Source organism: Acanthaster planci, linkage group LG07 (assembly GCF_054643075.1).
Source record: "Acanthaster planci isolate LZ-2023a linkage group LG07, COTS_SCS, whole genome shotgun sequence".
In the NCBI taxonomy this organism is placed as follows: Eukaryota; Metazoa; Echinodermata; class Asteroidea; order Valvatida; family Acanthasteridae; genus Acanthaster; species Acanthaster planci.
This window is the reverse complement of record NC_141783.1, coordinates 8,442,018-8,464,545: the sequence shown is the minus strand read 5'-3', so window position 1 is coordinate 8,464,545 and position 22,528 is coordinate 8,442,018. Positions and strand designations below refer to the sequence as shown.

At 41.5% G+C, this 22,528-nt stretch overlaps 1 protein-coding gene across 1 annotated transcript in view; it reads right to left on the bottom strand.

The window, feature by feature from the left end:
• The window catches only part of clec16a (C-type lectin domain containing 16A), a 109,933-nt gene that overhangs the window by 12,771 nt on the left and 74,634 nt on the right, over positions 1 to 22,528 (bottom strand). The window contains exon 23 of the mRNA XM_022247612.2: positions 990 to 1,135. Within this exon, the coding sequence (XP_022103304.2) occupies positions 990 to 1,135 (146 nt within the window). The remainder of the gene's footprint in view (positions 1 to 989; positions 1,136 to 22,528) is intronic.

Here is a 22,528-nt window from a genome sequence, read left to right as displayed (position 1 = left end):
CTTAGCTGTCTGTCAGAAGGACCTCTTGAAAAAACGATGAAGACTGTTTGAAGAAAAGGGACTTTCCTTTAAGCAGAGCACCTTCCACTTAAAGATTACGCATATACCCTATGTGTATTCATTCACCCATAAAAACCATGTTTGAATTCAAGCAATGACACATACAATGTATTTACTAGTAATTTGTCATCAACATGAACCATTCACTGAAAGCCTGTTACTGCCATTGTCTCACTCCTGCTTCATTCGCAAAAGGTAAAAGTCTATTTGTAGGGACCATCAGAAATGGTACAAATATGGGACACATATGAAGCTCGGAAAAACTGGGTGGTTAAAGCACAACTTTGCAAGGTTATTTTTGTCCATACATACATTCTAAGCAATCTGCATTTCACATCAATGAGCTCATGTATGTCACACATTGGTTTTTGAAAGAAATGCACAAAACTGTGATTGGACAATCCAGTTTTATTTTGCTGCATATTTATCCCCCATCCGCACCAGTCGTAATGGTCCCTAATACAGCACATGCACATGGAAAGTTATCAAAACTAATTGAAGCATTTATGGTCCAAAAACATGACAGTAACAAAACAAATCCTATTTTTGACAAACAGTAGCAAAGTAGATTATCTTTTTTTTTTTTTTTTACCGAGGCCAGTTCTATCCAAACTCTGAAGAGCTCTTTGCCTGCAGGAACTAGTGACATTTTGTGTCTAAACTCCCGCATGGACCTAGACTGGCAAACCTGTCCTCACGAGAATGAGTGCAGGCGATCGCCTTTCAGTGATTTCAATGGTCGCAACGCACATTTTGACAATTCTTACAGACTGACTGGCCATAACCAAATTTGCATGCAGGTGACAATTATGTCAATTGACCCCATGTTAGAGTTCCTCAAGGCAAGAACCAGCCTTTATCCTGCACCTCTGCGGCCGATCCCTCATCAGCCAATGGCAGAGGCAGTATTCTGACCGAGCAGTACCCACCTGATCCAGTGGCACCCTTGGTGTCCGGCCCTTGTGTCATCGCTCCTGGTGGCTGCGCTTTACTCTGGGGGTCGGAGTGACGGCGGTTAGATGAAGAGAAGAGACCTCGCCTCGCCCCGATGACCTGAGCGATGGGAGCCACAGCCCTAGAGGGAGAACAAATTGATTATGGTAGCAGTAACCGTTCCCCTAAAAAAAGCTGTGAGCAGACTGTTATCAGTTTCGGCAAGCAGACTGTTTTGCACTGTTGGGGAAAAAGTCCAGTAAAATGTATTGTATTGTATCATTACTGTCTGTACCAATCCAACAGGGTGCACACACAATGTGTTGCATGAAGAAGATAGGACAACTGTCACAGAATGGTTATGATCTTGCATCTGATGGAAGGAGTTACAATGAAAGTATGGTCAACTTCAGTTTTTTTCAACAATTTGGCCACAAGCCACGATTTACTTCATTCTTTGAGTGCTAACTCACTGTATCACCATGACATCATAAGAGGAGTGCATATTGGAACAGATCTGCCTCAACCTTTGTGCATGAACTGATGGATATGAAACAAAAGGGCTTGCCATTTACAAAAAGATGCATCAACACATACAGCTTATCTGGGAATGAAACAATTCACAAACATGTACATGTACACCCTACACGTATAACATTTGCTGACATGGGCAAAGAACATAAATTCAGGAGTGCTTTATAGCAATCTGAGGCTGCATTCGAATCTGTTGTCTAGAGCTACGCCTAGGTCTTCTCTCCATTGGAAACGTGTGGAGACGCGTAGACAATAGACCTAGCCGTAGCTCTGGAAGCCTGTTTTAGACACAATCTCTAAGATAAATCACATGAAGTGTGAGCATGCAACCATCTCCCATCTGGTGTCATAAAGAAGATACAGAAAAGAAATCATAAACATGAATTCACTAGTCGGGAAAAAAATCAAAAGCGAACTTCAAGAATTTTTTTTTACTTCCACTGTCACAGTACATCCTTGAGCAAATAAGATTGGATTGTCTTTGAAGAACCATGGGGGAAGGAACACAGAGTCAATTCCAAGGGAAAAGATCCGCCAATCAATTGGAGCCCCAGCTATAATCTGATTTGTCACTATCCAAGTATCACACTTAGTAATCAACCCAGGGGGACCCAGTTCAAAGTCCTAAAATTCCCTTTTCCTCTACACCATCCTACCCAAGACTGAGAATTCCAATGTGAACCTTCCAACAGCCTCTACTGGCAACACAAACCTCTGAACAAGGTCACTTGTGGGCTAAATTTACCACAAGTAAATAACAAGGCCACACTTATGCTGGCTGGAGTTCCTGGAAAAGCCTTGCTCAACTAAATGAATAATACAAGGCCAGGCCAGCAACGCCTGTGTGAATCACATTAAGGGCCCACAGCTCTCTGCAATTATCAATGGTCTGTGGGCCATTTACAATAGGCCAAGCTGAATCTGCTGGTTATTATTAATGCCTTCCATATGGCAAGCTGCCACTACAGGTGGTGTCCTTGTCTGGCCAAAGACAGAAGGGGGAGGGGGTCAAAAGGAACATGTAGGGTGTCTGGACTTGATATGTCTGGTCACCTTGAAATTTTCTGGAGGGCAGCTGGGGGCACAAGTGGTTCCCCAGAACTGGACTGTGCCATGACTTCTCTTTGTTACACTCAGCAGGAACCAATAGAAATTTTGCTAATTTTCACATTTTTAGCCCAAATGAATATGTGAACCCATGTGTAATTATGACCACTGGTAGAGTGTACATGCATTTCACATTAACATATCCATGCATTAATGACAACTTTTCCCCACACAAGCTCTATAATGTGACATTTTTCTGTCCCTGTTAAAGTTACACCTGACTCATGAAATTTGACAAGGGATGTATCAATGAACATGACAACAAATAGGGTCTACAGAATTTTTTATTTGTTTGGCACGTAATCTGCGTTACTTAATCACTCTTGGAAATTTAAAAAAATTGTGTTTTAAACTTATGAAACCATATGCCAGATGCAACATGGACAGGCAAAAAAATGAGACCCCGAATTTTAGAATGACTCTTATGCAATTTTATAGCATCATGTGTAAAAAAGTGATATTTTGAGAGAGCAGCAAACTACAGATTGGTGCAAGAATGTGTGCAAACCTCTACAAATTCATCAAGGCTCAGCGGAATGGAGGGATATGTGTGTGAAAATAAAATTGGGGGACGGGGTTACAAACAATGGGAAAATTCCTGAAAATGCACCTCGAGGGTTCACAAAACACCAGCAACTACCATAACCCTGGATACCCAGGTCCATGGGAGAAGAGCTCGTGATCTTAAGTTGAACGGGTAGTGTTTGAAACAGATCAAAGTTTTAATCAAAGTTACGATCATTTCCTGAGTAAAAACTGATAAAATGTCAATGCTCAAACCACAAGAAATATATCCCATTTACATGTAAATTTCTTTAATGGCAAAGACTGGATCAGGACCTTTTCATGAAAGACATAATTTTGTTTGGAATGGACAGGGATTTCCACTTTGAGCTGATATTGGCCTCTTTCTCCGGCAGCCATTAAGTGTACAACCAGTTGGCTCACCACAGGAGACTCAGTGTTGTTTATTGCTAATCTATTTCTCTATAATCTAAATGCTTGACACCTACATCACAGATTTGTAGGACTTCGGATTTCAACAGCCTTGGAATCCAACCCTAAATACATGTACACCACACTTGTATTCCTGGGAGATCAGACCACAAAATATCAGGGTGTTCTACAAATGGAAACAATTATCAAAGATATTAGCCCTAAAAATACAAAGAAAAATATTAAAACCACACCCATGGTTTTTGCTTCAAGAAATTGACCACTTCTCGTGGCAGCCGGATTATCATTCTGACGCATTAAAAAATTTCCCCCAAACCAGCAGTGGGTGAACACTCCCTTCCCCTCCCCCCCAAAAAAACCACTCAGCAGCTCTTACCGCTCGCTATACAAGGAAGCCGACCATTCATTTCATTGTGGTGAAGAGGCAGCTCATTTCTGCTGGCGGATGTGAATTTTCTTTTACCATTTTCTGACACCTCTAATACAGTTTTGATTATGAAGCTTTTCCCACGTGGGCAGGTCTCAGCACTTTTTTTCTGGAAACAGCCCAGGGATTCCTCCCTCCAAATGCGGACTAACATTATAAGCAGATCCTCCGTCGAGCCTCTTCTACGGGTATGATGAAAAGGTGGGCGATAAAAATTGAAACTCAGGAGACGACAAACCGAGCTTTTCACAAATCTCCCTGCATTCCACACAAGCCCCTGCAAAACAGATCTAGACCTGATTGATTTTTTTTAACATGTTGGCGAGTAGGGACTCCAGCACTGCTCGCGGTGCATTCTAAGAAAAATCGAGGCAAAGTTGGTCGGTGAGGCAGATGTGCATTTATGGGGGAATCCTGTGGGCAGACATAAAAGGCTGGAAAATCCATACCAACAACCTCTGCTTTTTGGTATGTTCCAACGTTTCAGGAGAAAAAACCTCAGCCTGAGGCCTGCCGCACAGCCCAAGGGATTGTCCAAGCTAGCAAGCACTTCATTTCACTTGCAGTTAGTGGAGTTTCCAGTGAGAGATACCGATTCAGAACAAACTGTGAGATTGCTGCGGCTGTGACGTTGCAAAGAAATAGGACTATGATTGGAGAGTATCCAACAAACCCAGCAAAGATATGTTTAGTCTGGTTGACTGCACAGTGAATGATATGACCGATACTCGGACAGACAGAGGACAACACTCGGATAAACAGTGGTCACTTACCTCCCCCCAGTAAGTATTAGTCTAGGTCCGCCCCTGATTATGACTGTAAAACCTTTCATGGGAAACGCCTCAAACTCACACAAAATATGCTGCCCTAGATTCAATTCTTATCTTAACCTGTCAACCACTAGCAGTACCATTTGATCGGATGAGAAGGCAGAAACCAAATCTCACTTTTTCAGTTAATGTGGTAAAAGGAGAGTTAATCGATGGGCAACAGTGGCTCGCATGTCCAAAATATTGCCTAAAATTTTGGATTTTGTTATTCATCTCTGGTGTTTTGTTGTTTGGTGTTATGTTCTGAGAGGTATGTTGTGAATGCAGAAACCACAGTGGCTGTTGATTCATGTATGATCTGAAAAATGCAGACGCGATGAATTGTCTTTTCTCCTACACCACTACGGACATTCAAGGCAAAGCCTGAACATTTTCCAAACCCTCAACATTTAGTTTAGTCACGCGAAGTTCAGGGCAGCATGCCAGAGAAGCGCCACTCCCGCACCCAAAACAGCAATTGACCTTTACACACTCCACATTTCCAGAGTTGGGAATTCCACCGATTCCGCTGTGACCTTTGGAAATGGCAACGTAAAAAAGTAAACAACCCCAAAGAGCTTGACTGAGAGATAATTCAAGCTCTGAGCCTCTTAATTTGGAGCCCTATGCCCAAGCCTTCCCAGAAAAACCCTGGCCAAGGCAAACAAGTGACACTAAACATGGTCACAAATCTGCTCGGCAAACACATGCACAGAGAATGGGAGAATACGCGGTGCGGCAATGACGATATGTTACATGGCTCTCGTCGTGACAGAGCAAACAGGACATCCATTCTGCAGTTGTCATATTAAAATGTACAAAATACAGGCACACACAACACCATCTGGACAGTTCTGTGAAATCGAAAAATAGGAGCAATGTAGAAATGCATGTATCGTTAACTCCAAACTATTTTTTTTCTGAAGCTTGAATTTTCTCTGATGCAACAAACAAATCAAACAAAATCACACGGGGAAAAAATAAACAATTATACCTTAATGATACACTAAATACACTGAGCCTGTCAAAAATATGACAAAGAAAATGCTGACTGGAACTAGTTTACAATGGTAAGGGTAAAGAATCAAGAAACGATCTTATAGAAACAAGATGGTCTTAAGTGTGAGAGCTTGACAGGCACAATACTGGACTCCACCGATGGCGAGAAACAGTTCAGTCCTGAACGATTCCAAATTGAGCTGCAATGGGGGCGAAGACCACGTCCCATAAGAATGACCGGGAGTGAGACGAAATGGTGAGGGCGTGATGACCATCGCAAATACAGGACTTGATGATCCCACAAAATTGGAACTGATGGATTCAGTTCACAAACTGTCTCTTCCAGAACAAAATTCAGCCATGCACTTCACTTGGTCTGGACGAACCTTTTTTACAAGCATTGCTCCACAGACAACTCACCACCACAAGTTGAAAAGGTGCAGAAGTCGACAAGTCAATGACTTCTCACAGCCCGCGTACAGTAGAATTGCCTTCCTAAATCTTTCTTGGTGTCAGCGTGTCTCTCTCTCGCTCTTGTCCTTGTCTGCCAGAGCCTGTCTTTTATAGCCAACCACTCTCTGAGAAATTTCTTTTCATTACGTAAGTTTCTTAAAATAGACTTTTTAGCATTACTTAATCTTACAAGAAAAATCCACAATATACAATAGACAACTAGAAATATTGTCAGCTTACAAGAAATTTTCGGGACATACAATGAGAATACTCTAGACTACAGTGAAGTCAATTACCCTGGCCTGGGGTCAAGTGCAGGTCACACACAGATTCCTGTGTGGTACCATTACATAATCTGCTACATGTACAGAGACTAAGTGAGTATACATGTACACAACAGCATCTCTGGCAGGTGGATGAACAGATCGATGATGTGGTATGATATAATATCTGTCATTTTCACAATTCCTTTCTTCTACGGTTTAGATAAAAAGATCACTGTACTAGCAAATCCTGCTGTTACCAAGATAAACAGGGACACATACCCGGTACATGCACGTCAGACGTAACTGTCAACCGACATCAAATGGTCTGTGTCCTGTATGCAATGGTCAAGCTTCTCAGGACCTCTAATTTCTGGCCCAAACTTAAGTGCTGACCAAGTCACGATTTGCATGTCGCCAAATTCTCTGCAAAAAGAGCATTTCATGGCACATGGTTTGTAAAAAGCAAGAATGGAAGCTACATGTATCACCAGGACTGCCAGCCTGTACCGGTATTTCTGAAAGTATCAGACAAAACAGGGTTTTTCAAATCGCTCTACATGTATTTTGAAATGGAGTGTAGGCAATCAATTTCCAAAACGGTGATGGGCTTCGTGACTGTTTTGAGGGGTAATCATCTCTGGAGGTCTTCCAAAGTCATTGGTTAAGCCACTATAAATTAAAAGGAAAATGAAACATGAGGAAAAAAGCTTTCACTTGATAGGATGTGTCTTCTTAGAAACTTTTAAAGAGGTAGGGAAAAGGCTTCAAATATTGTGCCATCTTGGGTTTTGAAGGTACGTGTTGATTGGCCACCCAGAAACCGGTATACAATTAATTTGTCTTCTGAAAATCAACATGAGAGAAATAAGAGCCAATTTCTGTCCACAACCAACTGGGCTGATTTCTGAAACACGTGAGGTCTAATTTCGTGTTTGTGTTGGGTTGATGACGTTACGAGGAGAAAGGCACAACAGGCATGCACGAAGCACGCATGCATGAAGATACATGTTAACTGGCATCGTTGCGGCCCAAATGCATTAAAACAAGGAGTTTTGATGACCCATAGAAAATGCACAATATTATTCATTAATCTCTGAGATGCATAAACCTAACATCTTACTCTTAGCTGGTCAAAATAATTGAGATTTGTTCCGAAATGAAGGAGTAGGAGACACTGAAGGTGGAGTGGAATTTAACTTCCGTGGCATACATGTGAGAGTGAACTCGTGTTCACGTGCAGTGGCAACAGACTATTCATATGCAACAGAGGATAATGTGGTCAGTATAAGAGTACCCAGACCTGAATCTTAGGCTGAATTGCAGGCTACCTTGTTTGTGTGTACATGTACATGCGAAGCTTCTATAGAAAAAAGACAACCCACTTGGGTGCTTGTTTGCCTAGTCTACAATTTTCAGTGTGTCAAAGCAAGAGATAAACAAGCATTTGATTCTTCTCGTGAAAGTGAGTGGATTCAATTCCTACGACAGTAGCTATAATTTACTTGTTGATAAATGAGGATGCCGGCATGAAACCTGTCAGTGTTGTAGGGCTGCCATGACGGCCCCCAAAACAGACCTGGCGGTGGTCCAGCAGGACAGCACCACACTCCAGCAGCTGCAATACAAGCAGTCGGCAAGGCTTATGCGTCATTTTTCTGGATACTTGTCCTCCAAAACCCTTAATATACGTAATATCAGATTACATAATACCCTAGCGTATTACGTATCTGCGACAACCGGGAAGGTTTAAAATTTACCCTTAACGCTTCGTCTGGGAACGACTGATTCTATGCGTTATTGAAAGGAAACCTCGACACCAAGTCTCAATGTACGAGCCTCCTGTCCAAACTGCACATAACAGGGGTACGTTTTGACACAAAACACAACAAACCATGCACTTAAACTTGATGTATGGAACAATCAACCAAGTGGACAATAACTGTGCAAGAACACTGCATTTGAGCATGCCTCTACTATAAGACTTGTGTATGAAAATGCACCGTGTTTACAGCCAAATCTCCCCGTGACATTTTGGGGTCACCTGCACATCATTGGCACATAATGAGTGTTTCTGAAATCGGTGAAAAAGGGACTCACAGAAACCAATTTTAGGGGGCATTTTTCAACCATAAATGGGAAAACTGTTCAATTTTTTAATGTTAATTTTGGAAGATGGTCTTGCCACCTCTTGTTTTAAGGCTATAATTGGGGAAAGAAGGTTTTTTTCTACCTTGAAGAATTTTTCCCACTTCTTCAAAGGGAGATTCATTTCTGTTTTCTATAGCGGCTTATCTACTGGTCTACAATCCCGGAAGGCCTAAACATCTCATTCAAAAGTGTGCCCTTGGATAACAGCTTGATGAGGGCCTTTCCATCCTCAAGCCTATAGTGTGCATCAATCCACCAAGAAAGACAATTCATCTTGGCACAAACCAAATCCAACCACCAATACGTGGTGATGGTGTGCCACTCAGCACTACTTCACTTTGATAATGTTCCACTTGTTACCACCATTTGAGCAAACTGACTGAGACAACATTGATTGCTTGTTTATTAAGCGCTTCTCCGTTCAACAAGCACTGGATGGATGTGTACAATGAACCTCCAAATGAACAACTTGCTTCTTTATTATCATTTGTAAAACTTGAAATTAAAATTTTGGGTAAAAAGGCAAAACCAAAATTGACTAATTGAAGCCATAATCAAAGTGACAATTTTTCAGCTAATCTAAAGAACAAATAAGCACCAACAGCACTTTAAAACTACACGCTACATGGAGACACACAATGTGTCATTCTGGTTTATGGGGCAAATACTGTTGAACAGTAAAAGGTATTACATGTTGCAGGTAGCATTATTTGCAAATGGTGATTATTTCTCGGAATATCCAAGCACTGATGAGAGGCATATACCAGCAGATTTGCCGGTGCAGGTGCCAGATGCAAGCTGCTCACAAATGAAGGCCAAGTTTGATCATTTATCGACCTGTTATCAATTCTCCGTGGTAATCAGTGTACAAAATACATTTGTAATCCCTAATAACTGTCATGTTTTCATGGGACATACATGTATTTAGGAAATCACATGTCAACTGAGTGCATCTGTAAGAAGTCGGAACTGATTGATTTTTCAGGGAAGAAAAAAAATAAAATGTGACAATCAACACGAATTGTTTGAAAAAGTAAAGAAATGGCACTTTATGTGCATTTCCAAACAAAATTATTTTTCAACTACAAAAAGGAAATTGTGCAGACAAAACTTCCAAATCTAATTTCACAGAAATCACCAGTAAAATAATTTTTTTTAGCGTGTACTCCCAAAAACACATGAAAATGGATTAAAACCCAGGTCAATCCTGGCTAACAAGATGACAATTCTAGGGAGACCAAATTAGAAAATGCAGCGGGTCTTAATACACCGATTTGCAGCCACTTCAAATTCCCCGGGCCAAAATTAGAGCACCTTCCAAGAAAATCAACAACAGAAAATTACACATGCACCCCTGTCTCCAAGACAACACTGAAAGACAGGGATCTTGACAATAGCTGAATGATCAATGCCATGCACGCTCCTAACCTCATTGACTGCTTACCATTGAGGAGGGGTGTTTGCTTAAGGCTGCAACAATACATTGGGCACCACATGACTATTAGGCATGTTTTATTTTTAGGATCTTTCTCCTCATTTCACACTGAGACTGTATTAAGCTGCAAAGATGCATTTCAATCTCGCAAATGAATGAAGCTCAATATGCAGTTGATCCAATTATCCCCAACTGTGAACAAACAAGACGTTTACAGAGAATAACTCTGTTCAGAACAGGGCTGAAATATACCGGCATTATGGTATTACATGATCAAGAACGTGTTAAAAGAGCTTTTGTCCTTAACTGAAATACATGTATATTCTGGGCTACAAATTTGGTTTGTAAATATACAGTAATAACTTTTTAAAACTCATCTTTTCTAACAGGAAACCCTGAAAAAAATACATAAAAATAAAAAAATTCATAACCTCTAGGATTCAAACCAAACCAAAAGCATCCACAACACAACCCTATTTCTTACCTACTAGGCCATGCAAGCCAGCTCTATCCAACTTCGTTTTTCCTTCTTTTGTGGCCACAGCCCCATATAATAACCCTGAAGCTGTTATGAAAGTCAGGTAATACCATAATATATTTTGGCCCAGTTCCTAACGGGGGCATTTTGTTGTAAAAGCCTCATGTATTAACAGTGGTGGGCAGTCGGATCAGGTCCATTATGTGCCACCCTTTGTCGCACTTTTCAGTTCTTTGACAAATTCCCCACTCTCCCTGGCCCTTCCCTCCAAAATCCACTTACATGTAATTGCAAATGTTGGAAATGAGCAACTGCAACGTCTAATTAGTATGGGAATCCCGGAAGGGGTTTTGGATGGGACGTCTCGCCTCCCGAAAATGTTGGAAAACGCATACAAAACACACACACACCAGTGTGTATTTGCTTGCAACGGGGGACCCCCTCTTGTTCCTCTTTTGTTGTACTTTACCTTTTTAGAAGAATGTGCTTGAATCGGGGACTTTATTGTCCTCTATTGTTCAGGGTCCCCAATTGAATGCAAAAACAAACTCACACACACCCACAATTACCTGTACCTTTCATACCTACTGTGGACATTCCTTTCTTTTCATGCAGTTAAGAAAACTCAGTGAAAATACTCGTTTTTCTTGAACCAGGAACATGATTTTCAGCTGGATTTTTGTACAAGGTTTCCTTGACTATTCCTCTTCCTTTTACGACAGATGACCCCTACCCCAAAATGCCTCTAAACCTCTTTTTCTGAGAAGGGGAAACGTCCTGTGGACATGTGCAAGTCCACAGAATGTCTTCCTTTCCTGTATCGTGTGGACATATTTTGTTCACAAGTCCACACTAGGTATGTAAGGTTGGCACACCTGTTTACTGTGTTATGGCACAAGACACCTGTTGAAAAACAGAAATTATGGAGATCAAAAATGTTGTGTGAATGAATTCATGTCCCACAGCTCAATCCCAACTTTCCCAGCATAAGAAACTGTCCCACTGACCCGGTGATGGCTCACCCACCCACACTCACACCCAAATTTAAATGTCAAACAACTGCTGGAGAAAAATTGTTACCATCTCCAGAGGTTGAAGTCGAAGACGGGGTTTGTCACAGAATTTGAAAATAACCGAGGAAATATAATTAGTCAGGTGTGATTTTGAAACCAACTCAAATCAAACAAAAAATATACACTAGCAAATCTGTCCAGTGTTTCCCTGCTCTAAATAAAGCCTGGTTACAAATGTAGGCACAAGCTTCTCTCTGAATATTGCCCTCCCCTTAATCCTATGTCTCTTTCCAGAAAACTGAGAGAATAAACACTCCAGAAATCTTATCAACACGCAGCTTCACTCATTGACAATGGTTGTCATCCGGTGGGGGGAAGACATTTTTTTCATACACTGGCTAAGCCCACCCACACATACATGTACATGTATCTACATGTACTTGCAAATTATCAGATCATCTGGGCCGCTTTGCATAAGGAACATTATACAGTACCTGCATGCTGGCTGCCCTGGATAGACCAGGATTCTTGGAACAGCAGGGGTAAAGAAAAAAGACTGTACAAGTGTAATTTGAGTGACTGATGGCTGGGCAGAGATAACGCTGCATTGACAAATCGGTCCTTAGGGTTAGCATGTTGATTATGAGGAACCATACTCAGTGGGCAAACAGAGGAAAGTACATTTAATGGTACATGTATGTATATATATATCCCTCGAGGAAGAGAGTGCGATTTCTTCCTGCCCATATAATTATTTCCCTCCATAGCTGGGACCTACTGTACATGTACATGTACCGGTACATGCAGGAACAACTCATGCTAGGTTAACACCAACATGCAACAGTATGGTAAAAATTTCATCCATTTGCTCAACTGCACCACATGAATTTGTTTATGTGATTTCAATTTGCCTGAATGAGGAAGCTATTCTTAATAACTATTATAATTGTCTGAGTTAAAATGACAACTAGGCTAAAAGAGCTTATGTGAAGTCTTACGAGGGAAAATTGTGATGTGGTCCTGGAAAGCCCTTCACATGGTGAAATTTGACATTTTTTTTTATATCCAGCACAACATGTGGCAAAGGGGGGGTCCCCTTTGTCACATTTTGTGCACCAAATGTATTTTTATGTCACACAAATAATGAAAACCCTGTGCTGTTGTCAAACTAGGGTGTCTATAACTGGAGCTGTGCTGTCACCATCAATTTTTAGAGTTCTAGATTTTATTGAGTTTCAAAAAAATAATGAATGGAAGATTGCAAATGTTTGTACATAAAAAGCAACAAGAATTGTGTAAATACTTTAAGAATGACAAGTGAGATGTTAATGAAATAATGATCCTGAAATTACTAATTATCACCCCCCAAAAAATAAGGACTGTTTTCCATTATCTTCAAATTTGGTGAGGCGACATGTGATGGGTTTCACAGATCACATTACAATTAAAAGCAGTCCTATCATGACTTCTTATAGTGTTCTGAGTTGCTGAATGGCACGCATTTCCATAAGCACTTTACAAAGAGGAAGCCATTTAATTGGAAGGAAACTTTAAATCTTCTCCTTGTGCCATGTGATCCATAATTTTGAATCGCCATGGTGAGGAAAAAATCAGGATGACCACATTACGTGGAATACTTTCATTCCCCACTTATGGAAATATAATTTTATATGGCAAATGCCTTCCACCATGACTCCTGTACTGGCTGTCACAGCAGCTGTGCACCTTGCTCAATGCATTCTACAGCACTGACAGATGTTTCTTTTTTCCTAGATTTGCCACTCCAGTGATCAAGGCCGCCCTATCCATGCAGACGGCTAATCTGCAACGGTGAGGACTTCTGGGAATATCCAGGTACCGACCAGACAAATAAAGGACTTAGCAATTCACTGAGACAGGCGGCAGGTACTGTGCTGTTTGAAGATCAAATACGGCCGGATTATATTGCTTAAAAATGCTATCCCCTGTGATTAAAATTTATCAAAGTAGATGGCTTAAAGACAAGACACTGCTGGTCATTGTAAAAAATTAATCAAGTGTGTAGTTAACAGGGCATCTGGATCTCTCCCCCTGCGATTTTATTTCTAATTAAAAAGAACATGCGTCAAGCTCAAATTTCACACAATTTTCCTCATGTTTACTCTTCATTTTTCCAAACTGAAAGAGTACACATACATGTACATATAAATGCCCTGATATCCTCTGGATTATGTTGAACAGCATATTTTGTTGCGCAAATAAAAACCGCAAAGCTGGGCCAAACATGGACAGCTTGTTTTTCGATGCCTGGCAAATTTGCACCCTCCCCCACAATCTCCAAATGCTGACTGAACCCTGGCTCATTAACACCCTCTTGATATTTCAACGACTGTATGCGCGAGCAGTTGGTCCCTTGTACAGTCGACAGTTTTTCCGAGGATTTCCAGGGGAAAAATGCCAGAGAGAGCAAGGGTGAACACAGGTTGTTCTTGTGCGCCTACGCTTTTGTGGCACGGTCGATCAGTTCAGCCTCGCTTGCCCTTAACCAGTCAGACTGGCATGTGCAGAGTAATGGCACAAGGCAGTCATGGCATGGTTCTGGAGCCCAAAGTTCTACAAATCATGATAGGCACATCTCAAAGTACATGTAGGTGTACATGCGCACAGGCGTACATTAACTTCCATCCCTGCCAATCTCATAAATCAAGTGTTCTCCAGAACCGGCTCCCTGTGGGGCCTGTCTGACATCTCCCCAGCTGGCTGTTCATTCCAATTCTCAGAAAAGAGGTTTATACCAAAATTGTTTTCATTCATCTCCATAACCAATTTATAGCTCAAGGTCACCACTGACAGATGGCATGTGACCGGTTTCATTTGATATACAGGGGGAGAATTTCGTTTTCTCTTGTCAAACTCTTAGAAGCAAAGTAACCCCTAAGCTCTTTGGGGTCTCTGAAAAGTCAGATGATTATGTGTGAGGTTGTGGCTGGAACGCTATTTTGGACATTCTGAGCAGACCTGTCTTAAGGGGATTGTAAATTTGACTCCTTAATCTGTCAGTGCACTTTCCAAACTTTTCCCATTTAAAAAAATTCTACATTGGACTGTTTCTTTAAACGGCATTAATTTTTTGTGTTCATCAAAGTGTAAACAAATTCACTGGCCATGATATCAATGCCACTTCATGCAGTGGAGAAAACCTCACCAAAGTGCACCAACAGAGACGTCAAAATATGTTCACGAAACTTTTACCAGTGGATAGAGAAACTATTTTCTTTCAGATGACACCACCATTGGCTCATTTGGAAAATGTTTGGATTTTCTAAGCTGATATATAAAAAGGTTACCCACGACCCAACATGCAGTGTACATATGGTAGATCAAGACAAGAAACTATTCATCCATTATTCAAATCATAAATTGCTTGTTGCATTTTGGTTCAATATTCACTGATCTCAGGAGGCTGCCCATTGAACATAAACAGATGTGCTAGAAAGATCCACTCACAGAATGGCAGTTATTTTTCTCCTGTGTTGGGAATTCTTCATGCCTAACTACTAAAAGCTGTAAGCCTACACATTTATTACTACTGGCCAGGTGCCCACTCCACAATAACCTGGGAACAAAAGATGCCCTGTGGGAATAGATTTCACAGCCTCTGAGAGTCCTGCTGAAGTACTCCTCTGATATCTTAAAGCAAACTTCGGCAAGTAATCCGAACTGAATAAACTTGAGTATAATGTCCACAAAATTTGTCCATTTTAACGTTTGAACCTTTGGAATAAGTTTTACAATCAACACTATTAATAACACACAAAGATACCTACAGGTATATAGTGGCTTCAGTGTAAAGCTACAGGTATGGTTGTGCCCTAGTTACCTGGGTGAGTAAAGCTACATTAGTTTACAGCCCATATTTGGCCAACCCTAACATACATGTAGTATAAAAGTACATGTATGATGTTTGTGCTGGAATTTCCCAAAGTATCATTTCTTACAGCCCAGTGTTTCTCCTAACACAACCAACCAGTCATCAGCACAAACCACCAAACTTGACATTTAAATGAGCAGGTCAACTGCAGAGACAGAAATATTACTAGACTTTCAAACCCTGGGATTTGCCATGCAAAGTTCCCTTCCATTGCCCCTTTTTTATTGACAGTAATAAAAACTACTGAAAACATACAGATGGGTGTGGGGCATTTTATCAACAGTAGAGATTCTTGGAAAATGTGCAGATCCCCTAATACCAGGGAGCTTTTCAAACCTTTTGTGTAACTTCTGGCTCCTGTTTAGTGTTTACAGTGCAAGGTTGAACTTTGAGCCTCTGCAGGCTTTTTGAGTTGAGTTTCTTTCAATGACCAGAATTTATAGCCCATGAGATTAGAAGAAATGCAACAACTGTTCCAAACAAGAGAAAAACAGAAAGCCTCTTCAAGGAACAGGCCTGCATGTCTGGTTTCTTTTAACAGAACAAAAGGTTCTCCATGCTCACCCTCTCTTCACAAATTAATCTATGTAATTTAAACACTCAAATCCCAAGCACACTAGTAAAAGTCGGTGTTCTGAAGGCAATGTGTTTTGATAGAGTAAGGATATAAACAATGGCAATACAAGTGCTATTTGCAAAGATAAGAAATGCCCCTCTTTGAGATAGATTTAGCCTAGTATTTTTTTCATGAAAAGGTGGATATTTTGGAAGGAGTTTTTCAGGTAATGTGAATTTTCCATTTTGGCAAAAAAGACCAATCCCCCTCACTCCTTTTCACAGGTAATGAGAATTTTCCGTTTGGCAGAAAGACCGCTCCCCCCACTCATTTTCACAGGCACCAGCATGTGAATTTTCCACTTTGGCCAAAAAAGACTGATTTCCCCAACCCCCAATTCTTTAGTTTCACAGGCAACGTGAATCTTTCATACTGGAAAAAAGACTGCCCCCAACACCTTTTCACAAGTAATGTGAATTTTTATATTTTGGCAGAAAGGCTGGTCCCCCATCCACTCTTTTTTTACAGGCACAGTGAATCTTCCCTTTTGGCAGAAAGGCTGGTCCCCCATCCACTCTTTTTTTACAGGCACAGTGAATCTTCCCTTTTGGCAGAAAGGCTGGTCCCCCATCCACTCTTTTTTTACAGGCACAGTGAATCTTCCCTTTTGGCAGAAAGGCTGGTCCCCCATCCACTCTTTTTTTACAGGCACAGTGAATCTTCCCTTTTGGCAGAAAGGCTGGTCCCCCATCCACTCTTTTTTTACAGGCACAGTGAATCTTCCCTTTTGGCAGAAAGGCTGGTCCCCCAACCACTCTTTTTTTTTACAGGCACAGTGAATCTTCCCTTTTGGCAGAAAGGCTGGTCCCCCATCCACTCTTTTTTTACAGGCACAGTGAATCTTCCCTTTTGGCAGAAAGGCTGGTCCCCCATCCACTCTTTTTTTTTACAGGCACAGTGAATCTTCCCTTTTGGCAGAAAGGCTGGTCCCCCATCCACTCTTTTTTTTTACAGGCACAGTGAATCTTCCCTTTTGGCAGAAAGGCTGGTCCCCCATCCACTCTTTTTTTTTTACAGGCACAGTGAATCTTCCCTTTTGGCAGAAAGGCTGGTCCCCCATCCACTCTTTTTTTTTTACAGGCACAGTGAATCTTCCCTTTTGGCAGAAAGGCTGGTCCCCCATCCACTCTTTTTTTTTTACAGGCACAGTGAATCTTCCCTTTTGGCAGAAAGGCTGGTCCCCCCATCCACTCTTTTTTTTTACAGGCACAGTGAATCTTCCCTTTTGGCAGAAAGGCTGGTCCCCCATCCACTCTTTTTTTTACAGGCACAGTGAATCTTCCCTTTTGGCAGAAAGGCTGGTCCCCCATCCACTCTTTTTTTTTACAGGCACAGTGAATCTTCCCTTTTGGCAGAAAGGCTGGTCCCCCATCCACTCTTTTTTTTACAGGCACAGTGAATCTTCCCTTTTGGCAGAAAGGCTGGTCCCCCATCCACTCTTTTTTTTTTACAGGCACAGTGAATCTTCCCTTTTGGCAGAAAGGCTGGTCCCCCATCCACTCTTTTTTTTTTACAGGCACAGTGAATCTTCCCTTTTGGCAGAAAGGCTGGTCCCCCCATCCACTCTTTTTTTTTACAGGCACAGTGAATCTTCCCTTTTGGCAGAAAGGCTGGTCCCCCCATCCACTCTTTTTTTTTACAGGCACAGTGAATCTTCCCTTTTGGCAGAAAGGCTGGTCCCCCATCCACTCTTTTTTCCCAGGCACATTGAATCTTCCATTTTGGCAAAAAAGACTCCTCTTTTTCACAGGTACCAGTACCACATGCAGAGAGGATAAAAAAGATACTGCGATGGATTCTGCCATTGCGACTACTTGTATGGTACAATCCCGTTTTCTTGGAGAGAATCAACCTTGAAAATGTTACACAACAGGGACAGATAACTTCCCTCTCTATCTCATATTCCCGGAACCCCCATGGCGTGCCATGGGGGAAAAAAACCCAGTTGTGCTTATTTCATGCATACAGTGAATTTCCCAAACCAAAAGAGACCTGCCATCAGAACTCTATCAATCATCCCGCTGAGCAAGAAACGTTTCAAAATCGATCACGGATTGATCGTTTGACTCCCAACAGTTGTTGTGGAGCCTTTCTCGGAAAATAGATAAGGCCAGGCAGCACAGAAATGCATGTACTCAGCAATCAAGGGCTTGTGAATAGAAACAGCACCTTGGTCTTTCCAACTAAACCGTGTCATTTTTCAAGTAAGCAAAGTAAAGTGAGGAAAAAATTGGCAAGAAACTTTTATTCAACCATCAAGAGACCTTCAGTTGGCTGCTAAACTCAGTGCTGTCAAGCAACTGCCATGTCAACAATTGACTTGTCCTGTTAACCAAGTGTCCATCCTTCAATACAGAAGAATATGGTACTAGTTGTCCACATCTCTGCCACCTTTCAGCCACTTACTGCCGTCAAAACTTTCATCCAAGACCATTTTATTACTCATCTGATCCAGAGACAACATGCAATTTTATGCCTGAAAAACATACAAAACATGAAACCTAGCAAGCCAAAAAAAAAAGACCATAAAAATACATGCACCAAAGAGAATTCATGATAGTCACCATTAAGATTTCCCTGCAAATATTTCCAAACAACACTGACATGCACGGCAAAAGTATAACCCATTTCACATAAAAACTAACTTGAACTCTCCCATACTGCATGGATGATTTGCAAACATTGATTGAGATTGACTCTTATCAACCACTAACGTCATGCTGTAGATAGAAGTTCTAGGATAACAGCAACAATTCGAAACATCCCAGGCAGGAACAGATTATACAAACCCCTTCTAAAGAGCAATTTTAGATCAAAACATCTGGGTCTACAACGGGTCTTATCAAATTCCTCGAACAGGGCCACAAAAGAGGACGGAGGAAACCATAAACGAACGGAAAGGAGTTTTAATTCCACTGCATAATCGAAACTATGCCGATGCAGTCTTCGGTTACATTTGGGTGTCTGTTGACGCATCATGCAAGTGCACTATGCACGCAGATATTTCTCAGTATGTGCTGCTACAATGTCCGGAGCATCGGTTTCCCACACGGCAATTACAGCGATGCCGCCGTAAACTCCAAAGCATTAACTGATCCCTTCCTTCTTCTACTGCGGGAATAATGTCCATTCTCCAAACCCCAATGTGCATTACCTCTGAACTGGCGGTAACCCTACACGAGAGGCCTATGAAAGACTCACCACTATTGCACAAGGGAAGGGGGTAACTTAATTCCGACCATTTGTCCCCCGCTCAGACAAAGGAGCGCTCTTATTGATTGCACGGAAGAAATCACTGGCCGGCGAGCAGCCTTTCCCGTCAGGATGAAAGCCCCCACAGCCTGAGCCCCACTGTTGAAAATGAAGTGTTCCAAGAATTACCAGGGCACTCCACCTGCCTGGCGTTGAAGCCTTCTAGCGTCTAGTACTTTCCTCCATGAAAAGGTGCTTTACTTCAAAAGATTATTCCTCTACATAATCATACTGTTTGTTCGTGGATCGAATAATCAGAAAGCTGCACTACAGTGTCAACAAGCCCCGTTATATTGAAATCTGGGAATCACAATCCGAAAAACATTCCCTGGAAAACCGAATCTAACATTCAACTTCTTGTTTGAGGGGCGAGTACGTAAACGCATACAAGTGTACATGTGTATACATTTTAATAATCTCTGAGCTTACAAGCAATGCATGCATCTTCCAACCAAGATTGGTACCCTTTCCACATAGGCCTGTTTACACATATGCACTCAGTTACCAGTGCATGTGCATGTTACAGTATCTGCCACATTTGTCCCTCCTGCTGGTAAAAAATAGAGAAAACATTCACAAAGACACTTCTTGTTTAGCCAATCATATAAAACCTTTCATTTCATGCAGGCTTCCTGACTGCCTGAACCCCCTGGTAGTAGGATGAATGAACAATGTTGAAGCATTAGTCATTTTTTTGGGGGGGGTGCCATATAGCTTCCTTTGTGCATTGTTAATTACATAAAGGAAATAGCATAAAAAAACACGAAATAAGCTAAAAAGAAAGAAAAAAATACCTGTTAAAAATACCGGTATCTACAGGTATATTTCAGACAACATAATTTCATCCAAAACAACTACATACGTGTATACATGTACATGCATATTCCCAGTGAACATTTCATGCCCATCATTGATTAGCAGTACAAGGATCTAACATATTGCAAGACATCAGGTTAATACGCATGGGGATGATCATTAACGAGACAATGGGGAATTGTAACCATTCCAGGAGGATCAGCAAGGGAGCCTGATTACTTCCCCTGAAATGGGAGTTAATTCCAGCATTACCCTTCCCACGACTGCACAAAACTAATAATTCGTCCCTCATTCCCCCGCTTCTAAGTAAGACATACAAGGAACAACCTCCACTATCAATGGATTTTACGGCAGAGTGAATTTCAGAAACGTTCGCTCCACAACAGAGAGGTGCTTTAGTGTTGCCTTCTGTACTTGTCATGCATGATCGGGTCTTTGCACAAAAAATACATGGACTCGATCCCCGCCCGCGAACTTCCCAGAACTTGCTAAAGTGCAGCTCATGCACAAGCTGTCGATATTATTTTTAATCCCAGAATGTCACCCAGACCTACTTCTTTTACATCAAATAAATAATCCCTGGTTTGGTTCAAATGTTCTGTCATTCCTGGAAGGGGAGATTTGAAGCCTCCGGACAATTTCCTCGCCGAACCCCATCGGTTTATTTTGACAAGCAAACCCATGGCATGATTCACAACCTCTGCAAGATGCTTCATCTTTTCAATACTAGGGGGAAATTTCCTGCACAAAAACTCAATACCAGTGAGATGTTTAGTAGCAGTAGGCATCAATATGCAGGGTGAATAATTGCGGCAGGTTTCAAGAAGATTTCACAGCAAAAGTATGCTATTTGCATGCACGTAAAGGGTACAAAAGTATCGGCACACTTCCACAATATACATGTGTATTTTCCTTTTCGTGCACACCTTTAATTCTTGGTGCCATTTCCAGAAAAATGGTGGCACCATTCCAGCGACGCCAATCTCAGGTATGTGCTTTGCAACTAAATCCCTTCTATGATCTGTTTTAAACCATTCGGCTCTTAATAGAAACACAGCGTAAGGAACTACACATGTAGCTGTAAAGGTTTCATTGTTAATAATGAACCATTCTCAGATGAGTCATAATGTGCAGTACCTAATCACTTAGAGCTCAGCACTCATTCACTCACTCAAAAAATGCAGAACTGGTAGTTTGTCCTTTTTGCTCATCCAAATTCCAAAAAAGCCCACACAGTGTATCCGTATTGGATATTTTACTGACTTAACCTATTCCATCAAAGGTGCACTCAAAGAGGCCAAACCGTCACAGACTTGACCTCTGAGACTCCTGATATTTTGAGGCTCACAGCTCAGATGCTCGGTACTTAAAAGCTCAGTGCTTACACTCAAATTGAAGCAAAGTCTTGACTCCTTGACTGTAGTCTGCCCCTCATGCTTTAAGAAACACTTTGAAAAACAGCCTACGCAATGCCGGTGGGTAGTTCACTCACATTCGCCAAGTACGGAAGTTCAATTTAAAAGTTCTTAATCCTCCCAAGACAGGTATTTCCAAATTTCGGGGAAAACTGTCGGATTCATTATCTTGTGAGGGCACCGGCAAATAACATGATTGATACCGTGTGTCCCAGCTGCTCAACCAAGTCACTGCTATTAAAAAAAAAAAAAAAGAACAGGTGGATATCACCCTGCATGCTGGACGTGCACGGGTGGAAAATGCATCGCGACCGCAACAAAATTGCTAGTTCCTGATTGGACGATTATGCCATCGCTACTACTCGTGGGAAGTCCTACTAAATGAAGTGCAAGCTACATGTATATATTGGTCAAATGTGGCAAGCTTTAACAATATCAATTGGCGAGTGGTTTTTTTTTTGGAAGCAGTGTGGTCAGGAGGGATGCTGTAACTCAGATATCAAAACGAGTTACAAGGTTTAAGAAAAGCAAAATTGGAAGTGAAGTGCTCAAACCCGAGGGTGAAGCACTGGAAACAGTAAGTCGGGACAAGAAGTCCTCTATAGAAGTGAATGAGGAAACTGTATGGTCTTCCAGTCAAAATAAGTATACTGGACAACAAATAAGAATGTGAAAGAACTTAGAATGCACAGGCAAAATGAAAAGTAAAGAATTGAAAAAAAAAATCTGGCAGACTGAAAGAAAGAGGTAGCCAACCTATATCTATGCATGGCAACAAGGCACACATACACGTACAGTACAGGCACACCAACAAGAGTAAGTGTGGTTGTTCAACATACATGTACATGTACACTGGACCATCCAGGTCATTGGGAATAGATAAAAAGGAGCAGGATTAAC